The sequence below is a fragment of the Pyrus communis genome, chromosome 2, assembly GCF_963583255.1.
Source record: "Pyrus communis chromosome 2, drPyrComm1.1, whole genome shotgun sequence".
NCBI classification, from domain to species: Eukaryota; Viridiplantae; Streptophyta; class Magnoliopsida; order Rosales; family Rosaceae; genus Pyrus; species Pyrus communis.
In genome coordinates, this window is record NC_084804.1 from 7,535,809 (window position 1) to 7,552,104 (window position 16,296).

The 16,296-nt window shown below is 37.3% G+C and overlaps 4 protein-coding genes across 4 annotated transcripts; 2 read left to right on the top strand and 2 right to left on the bottom strand.

Moving 5' to 3' along the window:
- The first annotated feature begins 78 nt into the window (after positions 1 to 78).
- Positions 79 to 4,908, top strand: LOC137724505 (proteasome subunit alpha type-2-B). The gene is made up of 11 exons (XM_068463246.1): positions 79 to 228; positions 315 to 391; positions 592 to 656; positions 1,123 to 1,169; positions 1,877 to 1,952; positions 2,111 to 2,178; positions 2,811 to 2,880; positions 3,389 to 3,474; positions 3,611 to 3,673; positions 3,817 to 3,882; positions 4,556 to 4,908. The coding sequence occupies exons 1-11, from the start codon at positions 188 to 190 to the stop codon at positions 4,602 to 4,604; spliced, it is 708 nt and encodes a 235-aa protein (XP_068319347.1). The 5' UTR covers positions 79 to 187; the 3' UTR covers positions 4,605 to 4,908.
- Positions 4,909 to 8,182: 3,274 nt separating this feature from the next.
- On the top strand, positions 8,183 to 10,527 carry LOC137725693 (glycine cleavage system H protein 2, mitochondrial-like). Its single transcript, XM_068464463.1, has 3 exons — positions 8,183 to 8,335; positions 9,235 to 9,494; positions 10,104 to 10,527. The coding sequence occupies exons 1-3, from the start codon at positions 8,257 to 8,259 to the stop codon at positions 10,227 to 10,229; spliced, it is 465 nt and encodes a 154-aa protein (XP_068320564.1). The 5' UTR covers positions 8,183 to 8,256; the 3' UTR covers positions 10,230 to 10,527.
- Positions 10,528 to 10,647: 120 nt separating this feature from the next.
- On the bottom strand, positions 10,648 to 11,841 carry LOC137724659 (F-box protein SKIP23-like). Its single transcript, XM_068463400.1, has one exon. The coding sequence runs from the start codon at positions 11,839 to 11,841 to the stop codon at positions 10,648 to 10,650; it is 1,194 nt and encodes a 397-aa protein (XP_068319501.1).
- A 398-nt stretch (positions 11,842 to 12,239) lies between these two features.
- LOC137722896 (F-box protein At2g26160-like) lies at positions 12,240 to 13,884 on the bottom strand. Its single transcript, XM_068462014.1, has one exon. It carries the CDS (start codon positions 13,529 to 13,531, stop codon positions 12,314 to 12,316), a length of 1,218 nt encoding a protein of 405 aa, XP_068318115.1. The 5' UTR covers positions 13,532 to 13,884; the 3' UTR covers positions 12,240 to 12,313.
- Between the last annotated feature and the right edge of the window lie 2,412 nt (positions 13,885 to 16,296).

Here is a 16,296-nt window from a genome sequence, read left to right on the forward strand (position 1 = left end):
ATAAAAACAGGCTCGGGTCGGGTCACATTTTTGGGCCACAAAGCCCAATCAAAACCTTCTTCTCCAACAAGTAAAGCTCCAGTCTTTAGACCCCCTTCTGTTCTTTCTGCCAAAGCCACCTCAAGTCTCTCTTTCTTCGATTCTCAGAAAAAAAAGAAGAAAAGCTTCAGTCTCTCTCTAGAAAACAATGGGAGACAGCCAGTACTCGTTTTCTCTCACCACTTTCAGGTATCTCTCTCTCTCTTTCTCTCTCTCTCTGGAAATTTAGTTGGGTTTTTGTATTTTCTGATTTATTTGCGGTGTATGGTGAGCAGTCCTTCAGGGAAGCTAGTGCAGATCGAGCACGCTTTGACGGCAGTCGGGTCGGGCCAAACCTCTCTCGGGATCAAAGGTAATAATGCACTCAGTACTTGCAATCCATTCGGTTTGCTGAATCTCCTTGTTGAAATGTTAGTAGAATCTGGATGAAAAGATGGATTCTTTATTTGGGTATCAATTTTTTTGATGGCTCAAAAGTATTATCAGGTATTTAGTTGAATGGAAATTTTAAATGTTGGGTTGTTTAATTGTGTGTTTACCTGGTTACTGCAGCTGCTAATGGGGTTGTTATTGCAACCGAGAAGAAGCTACCTTCAATCTTGGTTGATGAAGCATCCGTAAGCCACTCGTGGTCACTCTTTATGTTTTCCATTTAAAGTTTCAATTTTATTAAACAATCTTATTTTAATATTCATTATATTTTTTTATGTTAGTTATATTGCTTAGTGTTTGTAGTGAGTGACTCTTATGGTGATTATAAGTTTGTATCACTTTTAGCATTGTGTAACTTTTGGAACTCCAAGCGTGTGTTGTATAATATCTATGTGCTCGAACAACATTTTGTTTTCATAGGGTTGTTTCTCTTGTGTATGGTATGATCGGCATAGTTAATTTTCCCCTTTCCTGGTCTGAACAGTTTTTTTTTTTTTTTCTTTTTTTTTTTCTTTCTCTAGAACTCTGTTTTACAATAAACTTTCATTACTGTGATGCATTGTAAATTGTTCTACTCTCTTAGTTTCAGAGTCACACAAGTTTTCTCTCCTAAGATGGTCGTTTCTAATGATATGTGTTTTCTTTGGCCAGGTTCAAAAAATACAGAGTTTGACACCCAATATTGGACTTGTTTACAGGTTTGCTTTCTGGCTCATTCCTGTCATGAGGCTTGCTTTTTCTTAGTACTGAGTTCCTTCATAAAGGAGATGTTGCATCTAATACTTTGTGTAAGGATGATTAATGATGCTTCGTTTTGTGGACTTTCTAGTCGTTTGTCCTTGCTCTTCTTGTAAAGTTCTATAACCTTGGGCCCCTAAACATGGTTTACAAGGTCATGTGTATTAGAGACTTGGGTATAATATCATATAGCTAACATTAGAAAGCTCAGCCTAGAGGACTGGTATATCGAGTTACCTACAATTTCAAGAGAAAGTATTACTCTAGTGATGTATTCGACACCTTTGAGTTTAGAGAAACTTGATCAGCTTTCTACTGTGATATATAGATTTTAAAGGACCATATTATTGATATCAGCTTTCTACTGTTATATATAGATTTTAAAGGACCATATTATTGATATGAGGATGGGTCATGTGTTGGATGTGCAACACGGTGTGATAAGTGAGAGTTTAAATGAAGAAATGTAGAAGACACTGCATTCATGAACTTGCATTTGGAGACTACAATTCTGGCTTCTGAATGATCACGTTTGGATTGACACGAGACCCTTACTGTTGTCTTTTAATAACAGTTCCAGTGTCCTAATATTTTGTGTCCTTGTTGAATCTATTATTTATCTTCATTCAGTCTATAGGTATTCTTACCATTGCTTTCTCTCCTGCAGCGGTATGGGTCCTGATTTTCGAGTCTTGGTCCGAAAAAGCAGGAAGCAGGCAGAACAATATCACAGATTATATAAGGTATTGAGTTTTTCTCCTCTCCTATTTGATTATTTATTTTTAATACGTGATGTGACAAATGGTCATCATTCCCTTGTCAAGTTCTTGCGAACTATAATAATAAGATGCTCTTGTATATTGCAAAGGTTATAACTTGTGTAAAACCATCATGTTTCTAGGAACCTATCCCTGTTACTCAACTTGTGAGGGAAACTGCGGCTGTTATGCAGGAGTTCACGCAATCTGGGTAATTATCACACTTTATTTATCTATATAAATTGTGGTTCATTTTTTGATACACAAGGCCTAGGCCCATTTTTCGTCACATTGAGAAATTCTTTCGTCATATCTGTGACCAATGGTCTCTAGATGAGGTTAGCTTTTTAATGTCACCCATGGTAAACACTTTGTAGTCAGGTTTTACAGGTGTAAGGTGCTCTTTGAATGGGCGGTTTTTTCTCGAACATTTGGACCCACAATAATTTTCTGATTGCTCATGGGTTCAAGTGTGGAAGAAATGACCTTTTTCAAGCATTGAGTACCGAGTACTTAGTATGTCTTGTACGATATTGGATCCTTTTCCAAAATCTTTAGTGTTTGGAATTATAACTAAAACACTTGCAATCGGTCACTACAAAATTGCAAGTCTTGGGAAACAGTATAAGATACTGCTTGTGTGTGTGAGAGTGAGACGAGAGAATATAAAAGGTGATAAATTATGAGAAGTATAAGTTTTGAAAGTTCATAAGGGTTCCTGCTTGTGAGATTTATTATTTAAGGCAATTGCAGCTGAGTTTGAGTAGTTGAACTTGAAGATGAGTAACTAAAGGATATTCATATTATAAAATTTACTAGTATTTTTCGTTCCTTCTTTTGTAGTGGTGTAAGGCCATTTGGAGTATCTCTTCTGGTTGCTGGGTTTGATGACAGTGGTCCCCAACTATACCAGGTATTTTCATTTTCCAATGTGTTATTTTCTTGTTAACTTTTTCGCTATTTGTTGTTTCTGGTTGCAAATTACGATGCCATCTATGGAAAGAACATCTCGATTTAAAGTTGACAGAGTTTGGAACAAATTCTTGTAACATATTTAGTTGGGTTGCTGCTGCCCAATTTTTAGCTTTGTTGGTTTGTTAAACAAATTTTTGTGCAGGCGTAGAAATATCTAATATGTGGAATGTGTTACTTTTAACAAAAATTGGGTTGTTAAATTGACCATTAGTAATCTTGCTTGAGCTGATTTAGTCATTTCAACCTCTTCATGCAATGGATTGTACTTCTGTTTGCGTTTAGTTTTCTTGAATCTTAACTCTATTTTGGATGGTCGGAGAGGAGAAACTCCTGTCAGGAATAGTAGTGTTATGAAAATTATATATTGTCCTATGTTGACAGTTATATGATAGCTAATTCTGCTAATTCTACTACTATTGATATGGTTAATTTATATTTCTCTGTAGGTTGATCCTTCCGGTTCATATTTCTCATGGAAAGCCTCTGCAATGGGGAAGAATGTCTCAAACGCAAAAACTTTTCTTGAGAAGAGGTACTCAGACATGTTTTTCTGTTTTCTGGTTGAATAGTCAGACATGGTTTATGCTGAATAAAATTAAAATTTCGGCCTCAATTTCTTTATAGTCCTCAAATGTGAAGTGTGTTTCTTTATTATTCTTTTCTAATAGGTATACTGAAGATATGGAGCTTGATGATGCTGTACACACGGCTATTTTGACTTTGAAGGAAGGGTATACAACATAACCGTTAACTTCCAGAATTTATGTTTTTATTTTTTCTGTTATACATACGCAAGGCTTAGGAGCCACAGAAAGTGGAAGAAACTTTGTTTTATCTATCAGCGGTATAAGTAGTTGCTTCATATTTGATGCAGATTTGAAGGACAAATCTCAGGGAAAAACATTGAGATTGGGATTATTGGCACAGACAAAAAGTTCAGGTTAAGCTCCATCTTTACTTCCTGCCGAGGCATCTTTGCTCTTAATTCAATTTACTAAATATAGTTTAGATTGCAGAAAATACTTTAGCGAGATATAGGATGCATGTTAGTTAACATACACGTGGCATGCAAAATCCAATGAAAAATAAAAGTATTATGTCAACGCATTAACGAAGAGAACCCTTCACCTCCCCCTACCCTTATTTAGGTCCAAGGAGCCAGCTTACTCAACTTTAAAGTAGCTAAATGCCAAAGGATTAGCTTTGATTTCACAAAGTTGAAACTGCTATAAAAGAAGGGGTAACTGCATCTGGACTGTGTTTAGACCCAAAACCTTTGTTTTGGTTTGCTACCAAGCACTCTGGGGTTCGACCCCTCTCAAGGTACCCACCTAGCAATTGTTAGAGTTTCTTGCTTCCCAAATGTTGTAGGGTCAGGCGGGGGGGCCTAGTGATTAGTCGGGGTCAAAGATCCGGAGACACTAGTTTCAAAAGAAAAAAAAAAAAAAAAAAAGTACTTGGTATAGACACCGAAGAGATGAACACATTAGGTGTGTGCCAAGCCCGTGACACCGCACTAGTGTCCTTAATCATAATTGGTACTTTAAAATGATTGCTGATTGCCCATCATCGGAGTGTATTTCTAATTAATTTTTATGCTTACCTTGTTGCAGAGTGCTGACCCCAGCAGAGATTGAAGATTATTTGGCTGAGGTTGAGTAGTGTGGCTGTTGCAGCGGAAAATTCGAAAGAAGAAAAACTTTTAAAAGTCCAATTTATGTTGCAAGATGGTTAAGTATTAAGCAAGAACGATTTGGTATATGATTGTGCTGTGAATCTTTAGGAACCGAGTCGCAGACTTCTTGAGCTCAAGCAGCATTGTATTGCCATTATTTGTAGCCTTAAGCCTTACAATTCCTGAGCTCATTGTGAGCAGCTTTGAAATTCGTTAACACATTTACTTTGGCCCCAAAATTTGTACAATGCTTATTAACTCTCCATTTATGAATTTAAAGTGGAACTTAAATCTGTTGTTACCATCCTTAATTTTCAATATGTTACGGCCGTTTGATAACATTTTCGTTTTCAAAAACCGTACTTGCTATTCCCATTAGCTCATAGCTTAGAACGAATTTACTTCACATTCGCATACATTCCCAAATACTCGAACCAACCTCGGCATTATTTTCTATTTGAACTTGACGTCTCTTCTACCACTAAAATAAGTACCATTACGCTAGGAACTAGTTGGTTAGCGATTCCAAAATGACATTTTCTGTTTAAGAATGGCATATCGTTAACCTAGCACAAGATGAATTAACAGATGGTTAAAATTTGGATTAAAGCTAGGCGGGTAAGTAAGAACAAGAGAGAGAAAAGAAAGATAAGATGTTGTATTGTCCTTTATATATATAAGGTGTGAGATATTTTGAAAATTCAGATGTTTTGTCCTCACCCTTCCTGTATGCCATCAAACACTATCTTCTTCTCACAGAATACCAGACTGGAAGCTCCTCCTCCTCCTCCAATTTTGCAAGCGTTCATGTGAGCTCCTTCTCCCTTCACTCACTCTCTGACTCCCGGCTTCTGAATGCATACTGTTTCTGTATCATTGGTTTCATGAAGGTAAACAATAACAAACAGACCTCATACTTTTCACTTTTTTGCCTTGAAATAATTTGATCTTTAACGCCGACAAAGAAATCCCATATGCTACTTTTATCCGCCTACTCCAAAGCTGGCAACGTAGCTAAATGTGAGGACATTGTTAACGGATGCAAGTGTCCAGGCTGGAGCTAGAGTACGCTTTTGTCATCAACAGCAAGTTAAATCTGCATGACCGTTTAGGTCAGTTAGAAAAGATGGAGGAAGTTTTGACAGCCATGGAAAAAGGACCTTATGCAGCTGATATCAGTACATACAACATCTTGATTAACATATACGGAAGGGCAGGATTTTTCGACAGGATGGAAGAGCTCTTTCAGTTGCTTCCACTCAAAAACTTGAAATCCGATGTTGTGACATGGACTTCGCGGCTTGGAGCATACTCGAGAAAGAAACTGTACAAAAGGTGCTGGGAAATTTTCGAAGAAATGATTGATGCCGGTTGCTATCCAGACGGCGGAACTGCAAAAGTATTTCTTGGAGCGTGTTCAAGCGATGATCAAACCGAGCAGGTTAGTACTGTTATTAGAACTATGCACAAGATGTCAGGATGTTTTAACTATTTGATGGATGGATTTTGTGTTCAAGAGATCACAAAGTAATACATTTCTGATCCTAACCATCCATCTCTTCATCAAAATCATCAGAAAGCATTAGCCATTAAGGTATGCTCATGGCTAAAATGCTCAAGCTCCATATCTCTCGATGTGACTAAAGACTGCAAGAAAGAAGCTAACATGCACGAATAACTGTTATGTTGTTAAATTGTTAGTTCGATCACTCAACCATCTTGGAAGTCTATTATTCCGTCCTTCTCTTGCAATTATGTTCAGTTCACACGAGAGTAAGATTTAAAAAACGCTAAGTGCTTGTTGGGCAGCGAGTAGGGGCCTAACGCCTAGGTGTCATAGATTATAAACTATTAGAACACATTGAAAATATGGAGAACAAGCATATAATGAGTGTTCATTCAAGTATTTAAGAAGTCTCTTACAATTTATTGAAAAAATAAAATGCAGTATAAAAGTTATCTAATTTTTTGCTAAGTGAGAGTCGCTACCTAGATGAGTGTCTTGGCAGGTCTAGGTGCCCTTATTTAATTTTCAAATGTAGGGATTAATCGGGCAGATAACCAGCCACCTAGTGTCTAAGTTGGCGGCGCTTGCTGGGAATTTTTAGAATAGCACCTGAGAGTAGCAAGAATTTCACTAAAATGAGTAATAGATCGAATTAACAATCTAACATAACACATACTTAATAGAAAAATTATGGCCTAATTCAACCATAATAAAAAAGAAAAACGATTTTCGCACTCCATCCTCATCTTATATATAAAGCCAACACAAAAGGTGAATAGTGCTTTTGGTCTCACCAAGCTTCAACAAAAATGTCTGCAAGACAAAAAACTTCAAAGGCATCCCGAAATAATGCATCAAGTAAGGCAAGAGTATTTTTCGTCATTTTAATAGTATTTTATTAATAATTAATTTTTTGTGCTTTTTTTTTAATTAGTACCTCATAATAGGCTAGCAATAATATGATTAAATCAGTTGTTCATTCAATATTATTTTCTCTATTTTTAAACACGTTCAAAACATCTTAAGAGGCGTGTAATACTAGTTAATGCCAGTTATAAAAAAGGACTTTCGCACACGGATAATAATTTGATTAAATTAGTTGTCACATGATTTTTTTTTAACAAACAATATTATCTACACTAAGGGAGAGGGGTGGACTTAACTTCACAATGGGCTAGCAATAATGTGATTCAATCAGTTGTTTATTAAATATTATTTTCTCTATTCTTAAAGTAAATTTTATAGAGACCGATTTTATTATGCGGATTCAACTTCTTTAATTGGTTGATGAGGAGTTTCTTCTAGTATGATCTAAGATTATTCATTTATTTTGTTAATTTACGCATATAAATATATTTAAAAAGCATAAATCGCACGTAACACACTGTGATTTCAAAAATATCTTCTGCACACGTTCACGAACGTACATGAAGGCTAGTTAGACATAACAAGCAAGGAAAGTGAACAAAAAGTTTGGTCAGATTGTGGTTTCACATGTAAATTTCCACAACAGAAACAAGTGCTTATATGTCATATCATTGGAGCCTTCTACGAAAACCATGGTCTTACAAAATTTCCATACAACCATGTGACATACAATATAAAATTAATTTATTATTATTAATTAATAATCCGACACTAGCACACTGCCACAACGACACTCACCAACTTCTACCTTATTAGGTTTGTTGATGAATTGACCCACCACCTCGTATCTCCATTTACTTTTCTTTTTCGAAAATATTTTCGTAATATATATGTTTGAGAATTTTAACGAAAAATTTTCAGTACGATTCATTTTAATAAAAAAAATCATACTTTTACATTAAGAAATCAATTATAATACTATTTACTTTATTATTTATTTTGTACTTATCATTAAAACTTAAAATTTTTAAACTCTTTTCCTTAATTTTTCTTATATTATTTCTACGTACCATATACTGAAAAAAAATTAAAAATAATAATAATAAATATATATATATATATATATTTGTAATAATAAAAATAATTAGGGAAAGAGGAAATAAATGAAATAGCACACCCACCAACCCCACTATATAAAAAAAGGAGTGAAGTTTTTATATTTAAGGAGAGACAGCGTAGTGTTTGTCTTGTGTTGGATTTCACAAATGGCATCAAGGTTGCTGTGGGCTTCAAGGGCGGCTTCCTACCTCAGAATCCAAACCACCTTCAGAGGATTTGCTTCTGGTAAGCCAACAAAAAACCCACTGACTTCCCACTTTTCTTGGATCATTTTTTTTCATTTTTTCTGATTTGCTTCATTGTTTCTGCACTGATCTTTGAGAAAGATGAATGCTTTTGAACATGGGTTGCTTGTATTTTATTGATTAATCATGGGATTATTGAGAAGTTGGTCTTTTGTAACATGGTTTTGGTGTTGGTGAAGATGTGGATCTCTGTTATGTGTTTGTTGAAATGCCCGATCCATCATGTTGCTATAAAAGATCTGTTTTTTTCCTGATTGGTCGTGTGTGTGTGTGTGTGTTTTGGCAAATGGTTTGATTTGATGTGGGCTGTGGATTTAGTCTTTCAAGAGGGTAATTGGTTTTTGCGTTTTTTGCATCTGTTGATGTTAGTGTGAGGTGTAATGATCTGTGCATTATGATTCAACTGTTGTTTTTGTTTGATTGGAATTGGCTTCAGTTGTGAACTGTGAAGTGCTGTGAAAGTCTGGATGATGTTAGGCATATACATATTCGGGACTTTCATTTCGTTCGTTTGAATTACAAGTTCGCGTCTAGATAAAAATATCCGTTGTATATTATGAATGAGCTAAAAGTTTGCTTAGGAGGTAATGGATCTCTGTTTCCGTCTCTCGTTGCAATTCTGCCTATAAAAACCAATTAAAACATTCTCAGAGTTGGTTTCATGACAAAAAAGAAAGGAAAAAAAAGTATTTTTGTTCTGTTTTTCCCCAATGATTTTATCCGATGAGGTATTCTGTTCTGTGTCAAAGCTCAGAAAGAAGTTGCTATTAGTATGTTGATAGATGGAATTATTTAATTAGTTTCCTGTTTGGATTTTCAACTGGTAAATTTTCCGTAGCTTTGTGGTGGTTTCAGATTTTACTTTTCTGTTTACTGCAGTTGTGAAGGATCTCAAATATGCCGATTCTCATGAGTGGGTGAAAGTTGATGGAAACTCCGCAACTGTTGGAATAACTGATCATGCGCAAGATCACTTAGGTGATGTTGTGTATGTTGAGTTGCCAGAAATTGGGGCTGCTGTGAAGCAGGGCGAAGGCTTTGGAGCAGTCGAAAGTGTCAAGGCAACCAGTGATGTTTACTCTCCTGTGTCAGGAAAAGTGACTGAAGTCAATGAAGAGCTTAGCAACTCCCCTGGTTTGGTAGGTTCCCGTATCCTATGTTATTTCCCTACCATTGGTATAATAATTGCATAAAAACTGGCTACCAGGTTTCAGTTGTGAGCTTTTCACTACTTCTGTCGCCGTTATTGTGGTAGTATTTTACCACTTGTAATTCGGGTAAGTTCTTATATCTGAAATAGAGACGTGCTTCAAAATTAACATCACAAATGTTGTTGATGCCCCATCTTTTGTTGAGAAGTCAAGAAACAAAAGATATCTTGCTAAATTTCTTGAAAGATTGAACAAACTTAGTTCTAAATGATTAATCGGTTTTAAGCTTACCTACTCCACAATATTTGACACAGTCAAGGCTTGGATAAACAGTTGAAGACACTTGCATTCTATTAGGTTTATTTGGATTAAAGTAAAGTTAGTGGTCTTGTGAGAATTTTTTAACTCTCTTTTAAGTTTTTTCCAAACTATCAAAAGTCTTAAGCTTTGAAAATTCCCTTAAACTGCTGGAGATTTGCTTACTTCTGTTAAATTATGCATGTGGTACGAGCATTGCATCATTACAGACACATCAGCAAAGATTCCTCACCATTCACCCCTCCTGGTCGTAACGTTCGATTCATTTTTCTGAACCAGGTCAACTCAAGCCCGTATGGGGATGGGTGGATAATGAAAGTCGAGATAAGCGATAGTGGTGAACTGAATAAATTGTTGGACGCAGAAAAGTACACCAAGTTTTGTGAAGAAGAAGATGCACATTGATTGATCCTGGCCAATGGCAGCAGGCGGTTCACCCGGATGAATTGCTGCTGCGCAAAATGTAACGGGAGTAGTCAAAACTGCAAATTTACCTCTCTACTTTTATGCAGTGTATTTCGCTTTTGTTCCGCATGAGTAATCAATTTTAGAGGGATTGTTGTTTCAATCTGGATAATGAATGATAAGTTTTGTCGTTCTTTTATTCGGTCTGCCCTTTGGTGTTGTAGCAGATCTGGAATTTTGTTAAATGTTCTTTACCGAGAATGAAGTGCCACAAATTGAAGACAAATAATTTCAAACATACTGTTTTTGGAAGCCAATTGCAATTTGAATACATTTTTTTCGGTGTTAAGCTACGGATGAGATGATAGATTCAGTAAACAGCAGTGAAATCTGTTTGATGAATTTGAGTCGCATCTTTTCACACAATGGTGGGCAAAATCCAGATCGATGCTGGTACGTTTGCCTTCGGACGATCGATGCAGTACTGGTGCGTTTCCGTTCTTCTGTTTTCCAAGTTGAAGGCACCCATGTGAAGAGGCCCTTGAGGTTCTTCGTTAAGATGACCTGTCCAGTCATCAGCGACGAAGTATATGCAATTCGGCTGACATCCTGGGAAATCTAAAGCAGACACACGCATGGATGCAGTGTAATCCAAAAACAAAGCATCATTTCCAATACTCTCAATCTCCTCCACTTGTTCTGGTCTATCCCCGCAAGCACATTCCACCCTATAAACCTTGAAGCTCTGAGTCATCTTACCAAACCAAAAATCAAACACATCAAGCTTCCGGATGAGCAATAGTTCTCCACTGGACGATTCGACAAGGGTTGCTCCTCCTTGTGGAGCATGTTTTACAACTAGGATTATATCGGGTTTAGCAGTCGAGCCACTGCTGGTGTCAATCGAAAAAACCAGACCGTCATAACTAACAACCAGAAACCGGCCTTCATAGTAAATTAAATCGCAAAATCCGATCACAGTACGTATGACTATGTGACTCCAACCGTCATCCCCCGACTTAAAATGGGCTATTTTGTGTCCAGCATGATCATAGAGTACCAGAACTTCATAATCATTTGGAAACAAACAAGGGTCAGCAGATAATACTACTTTGTTAATGTAGTAATCACATTTGAATGTTTCTGCCTGCGGTGGGACTTCCGTGACTGGTGGAAGGCGAATGGTACGTCCGGTGAAGGGGTTTAAGAGCGTTATTGCCAAATTGTCATCTGCACAAGCCAGCCAACCATGGGAAGAACCGCAACACCTCTTCTTGTACGGCACATACAACTCAAAGTTGTAAGGCTTCCGTTGCGTGACACCATACAAGCCACGCCTTTCATCGCTGTTGTGTTTGGTAGGAATCATGAGCATAGGGAGCTGGTTGTGACGTGATTTGACGCGCTGCTGCTTGTGATGCAAAGCTACTGATTTCCAATGCTTGCAGACTGCGCTAAACCGGATATGGTCAGAGATTGGTATCAACTTTTCTAGTATCGAATCCAGAAGGAGGTTCGGGAGCCATGCCCAGCCTAAATCCGAGGGCATCGGTGTATCTTCCAGAGTGGTAGACATAACTTTTTTAGACTTGGATTTCGAATCTTCGATCATTGACTACTTATGAGGTATGAGGAAGCGGCTTTTCTTAGTAGACTATGAATTCCTTAGGCGTGATCGACATTGTTGAATTGTAATTCTCGTTGGTTACAAAGTGGAAATTCTCTCATTTCAGCAAAACCAATGTGAAAGGTTATGACTTTTTCTCCTTGTATGGTTCAACATGGCCAAATTCTTAATACAAAGGAGAGTCATTGATAAAATTAATCGAAAAACGCCAACCTCCCGACTAGCATGACACACAGATTGCAAAGGCTTTGAAGCTCGAGGAGTTAAGTGTGTTTACTCTTGCAGCCGAGGTTTTGTGTTCGTATTTTCCTCCCCCAATATCGTTTGTATAAGAAAAAAAAACATAACAAACTATTAACATAAGCTTACAATTAGAATCACAAATGAAATATAGAGCTTCAAATTATTCTATCATATGGAAGAGCTTGAAGTTATTCTGTCATACAAAACATCGTTTTCACACCATGGTGGGCAAAATCCAAATAGATGGCGGCATGTTCTTCTGCGAACGGCTTAAGCAGCAGTAACGTGTTCCAAATCTTCTGTTTTCCAAATTGAAAACTGCCATGTCAAGATGTCCTTGAGCTTCTACTCCCACCCAATCATCAATGCCGAAGTATATGGAATTCGGCTGACATCCTGGAAAGTTTGAAGCAGAGACACACATGGACTGGTTGTCACCTATGAAAAAAGCATCATCTCCAATACTCTCAATCTCCCGGATCCATTCGGGTCCAGTTCTACCCCCGGAAGCACTGAACAGATTGAAAACCTTGAAGCTAAAGTTTTCAATGAAACACTCACTGTAATTCAAACTTTGGAACTTCCTAAGCAGCAAAAGATCTCCCTGGGACGATTCCACAAGGTATGCTTTGTCATCAATATTTGGAACTATTGGTAAAACTATGCTTACATGAGGCTTATGAGTTGAGCCATTGCTAACGTTAATCGAAAAAACTCCACCCTCCCGACTAACAGCAAGAAACTGGCCTCTATAGTATAGTACATCATCGAATCCTATTATTTGATGCAGACCATAAAAATATCTGATTGTTTGATCTATGTGAGTCCAAGCATTGTCCCCTGACTTGATATGAGCCATTCTGGTTCCATGACAATCGACAAGTGCCACAACCTCGTAATCATTCGGACACAAAGAAGGGTCTGCAGACAATACAACCTTCTTAATGTAGTGATCTCTTCTATAAGCATGTTTGCGTATGTCCTGGGGGACTTCGGTTAGTGGTGGAAGGAGAATGGTATGTTTGGTAAAAGGGTTGAAGAGATTTACCCCGAAATTGTCATCCACACAAGCCAACCAACCGTGGGAAGAACCGCAGCACCTGTTGTTGTACGGCACATACAACTCAAAGCCACAATTCTTACCATGCGTGACACTATACAAGCCACGCCTATCGTTGATGTCTTTGCTGGGAATAATCAGCATTGGAAGCTGTTGTTGACGTGATTTGAGGCGCCGCTGCTTCTGAAGCAAAGCGACTGATTGCCAATGCTTACAAACTGCACCAAACCGGATATAGTCAGAGGTTGGTATCAACTTTTCTACAATCAAATATAGAAGGTCGCTCGGGAGCCATGCCCAGCCTGAAACAAAAGTTGATGATATTGCGTCTTCCATAGTGCTCGATATAGCTTTTTGAGGCCTTAGCTGCATGGGGCTTGATTGTCAATTTATGATGAACCAGGAGATAGGTTTCTCTTAGGCCATGGATTCCTTACGCATGAACATTGTTGAATTGCCCTCCTGTAATCTTGTGGATATTCCCCTTTCAGGAAAAACCGATAAAAAAAATATGAAATGGTCAAATTTGATTGGAATTGGCTCCAAAAGTAATAAGCAGGCGCAGGCATAAAACATACACAATTTTTGGCTAACACTGCATTAGGTTGGACAAAGGCATCATTTGCCTACCAAAGCTCGCCCAAGACAGGATGAGATCCAGTTTATGTCATCATACAGAACAAGTGGCACTATGTTGTCTCGAATCAATATCCCGAAAGTTGGCACTTCTGTCGACAGAGAATTTCTTTCTGTGTAAACATGGTAAACCTTAATTAAAAGAACACTTCGTCGACAAAGGCATCATTTGCCGACCAAAGCTTCCCACAAGACGGGATGAAATTTTTTGTGCAAATGTGGTAAACCTTACAAGAACACTCTCTTCAAAGGAGAAGATGGTGACGACCTTGACCTGCGTATAGCCTTTATTTCCGGAATGTTTGCTGACTAAATTTATACAGTCGACGTTCGAATATAATGAACTGGATGAAAATTAATTCTGCATCTCAAATTTCTCATCAAGGTATATCCCTCCGGCCACATGGGAATGCTCGTCATGTTTAATATCGGAAAAGTTAAGTTTTCCCCCTTAAATTTGCTACTGTGTATTGTCTCCTACTTTCCTCTGCAGTACTGTGTTTAAAGTACCAAATATTGTTTTGTCATCAAACTTTTCTGTAGTTAAGTATTCATACTTCATATTATTATTACCATCTTCAAAGGTATGCACATTGGAAGCTCAGCGTCCTTATCCGACATTTGAGGCTTACATTTACGATTGCAAACAAATGAAAGTACAGCTTCAAATTATTCTATCAAATGGAAATTATTTTTCTTGAAAACAATTTCCTTTAAAACTCAAAAACTTGTTTGATATGCGATTTAAAAATTTTAAATTTTATAATTTAAATTGGATAAAGAGATCTAAAAAGAGAGGGTTGAGAGAGAAAGAGGAGAGGAGAGGAAAGAAAGTAAAAGATAATTGGAGAAAAGAGAAAGAAGTGAGAGGATCGGAGGAGATAGAGAGGAAGAGGAGTGACAGAAAAAAGCCGAGAAAATAATGAGAGCGGATTGGAGGAGAGACGAAAAAGGTAAAAAAAATAAAGGAGAAGGGTAGAGAGAAAGAAGAAAATAGAGACATAGCTTTGAAGTGAGAGGGGAGGAGGGAGAAAAAAAAAATGAGTGAGTTTAAGTTTAAAAACTCTAAAAACTCATTTTTTGTGTTTTTAAAGAGTATACTATATTTTTGAGTTAATCTTGAGTTCATTTTTAAAAAATAGTAATACCAAACAAATTTTTAAAGCCTAAAACTTAAAAATTGTTTTTGAGTTTAAAAGATTGGATTCAAATAAAATACCAAACATGCTCTGAGTTTTGTCGTGAGACTTTTAGCTCCTAGATAAATGAAAGAACAGTATCAAATCAGTAGAATTGAAATGTGGCTGATGAATGCTGAAGTTCAACTCAGTTAATCCTGAGTGAGTTGTACGTGTTTTATTTACAAGGTATTACATACATCAATCAGTGCAAGTAGTCTTATCTCCAATAACAAAATTACAAACTGAAAATACATGAGATTATAGCAAGGAATTATCTGTTGAAGAGTAGGAGATAATCCCAACTCTTCCAGCGTATTCGAACATGATAATGCAATAGTGGTGAGCGACAAACTGTTGAAAGTGATTTCAAAATGTTCATGGCTTATCAGTGCAGGAGTGACCTTTGTGTTTTCCAGTAAGGTTTTAATCTCTTCAGACAAGGGGTGGTCTTCATAGATTTTGAGGTAAATAGAAGCCAAAGTTTTGAAACCCTCGTACGTGCATTAAGAGGTGTGGATGTGCAATGTGCATAGCTTGCTCTTGTGATTGGTAGTGAACACAACGGTCCTCTCTTCTTCACAACTTGGCGACAGCCCATCTGTGAAGTTTAGTAGATCGGATAGGGTAAGCTGCGCACAAAAAGAAATCGGACATGCAGTTAAAACATCAAATTTAAAGCTTCATATACCTAACAGAATCTGCCCAAATTGAGTAATCATTTTATGACCGCAAATGCCAAAGCATTATAACCAAATCTCTTATGGCAGAATACTAACCTGACCACCTTCTGACCAGTTTTTGTGCTTATATTTTATGTCCTCAGTGCCAAGAATTGACTCATCTGTTGTTGCCAGCAACACTTATCTCAATGCCAAATCAGTTTTCAAATGTGAGAGATGCAAATCGTAGACTTCGAACTCGAGGTAATTAGCCATCGCAGCTGCTAGGGGCGATTTTTCAGTGCCTGGAGGACTATATAGAAGGTACCCTTGCTTCCAAGCCCATCCCACCCTTTGGTAGTACTCTTTGCTCTCAACAAACATGTCCAAGTCCTCCAAAACCGTTCTTTTCTGTTCCAGATCCATGGCTAGAAAACGCCGTGTTTCAAGTACACCAGATGATTAAGCCTTTCAATTGGAAGAAGAAGATGATAATGCTACTTTGTCTCATTTCTTGTTTGTTACTTGTGCATACAAGCGTGTATTTGAAAGATTGACGATGAGCCATTTTTCATAAGGTTGGATTGTAATTGTTTTTTTGTTTTTCTACAGTAGTATATACGGATTTACACTTGGATACATGAAAGAGTGGTAATTTAAA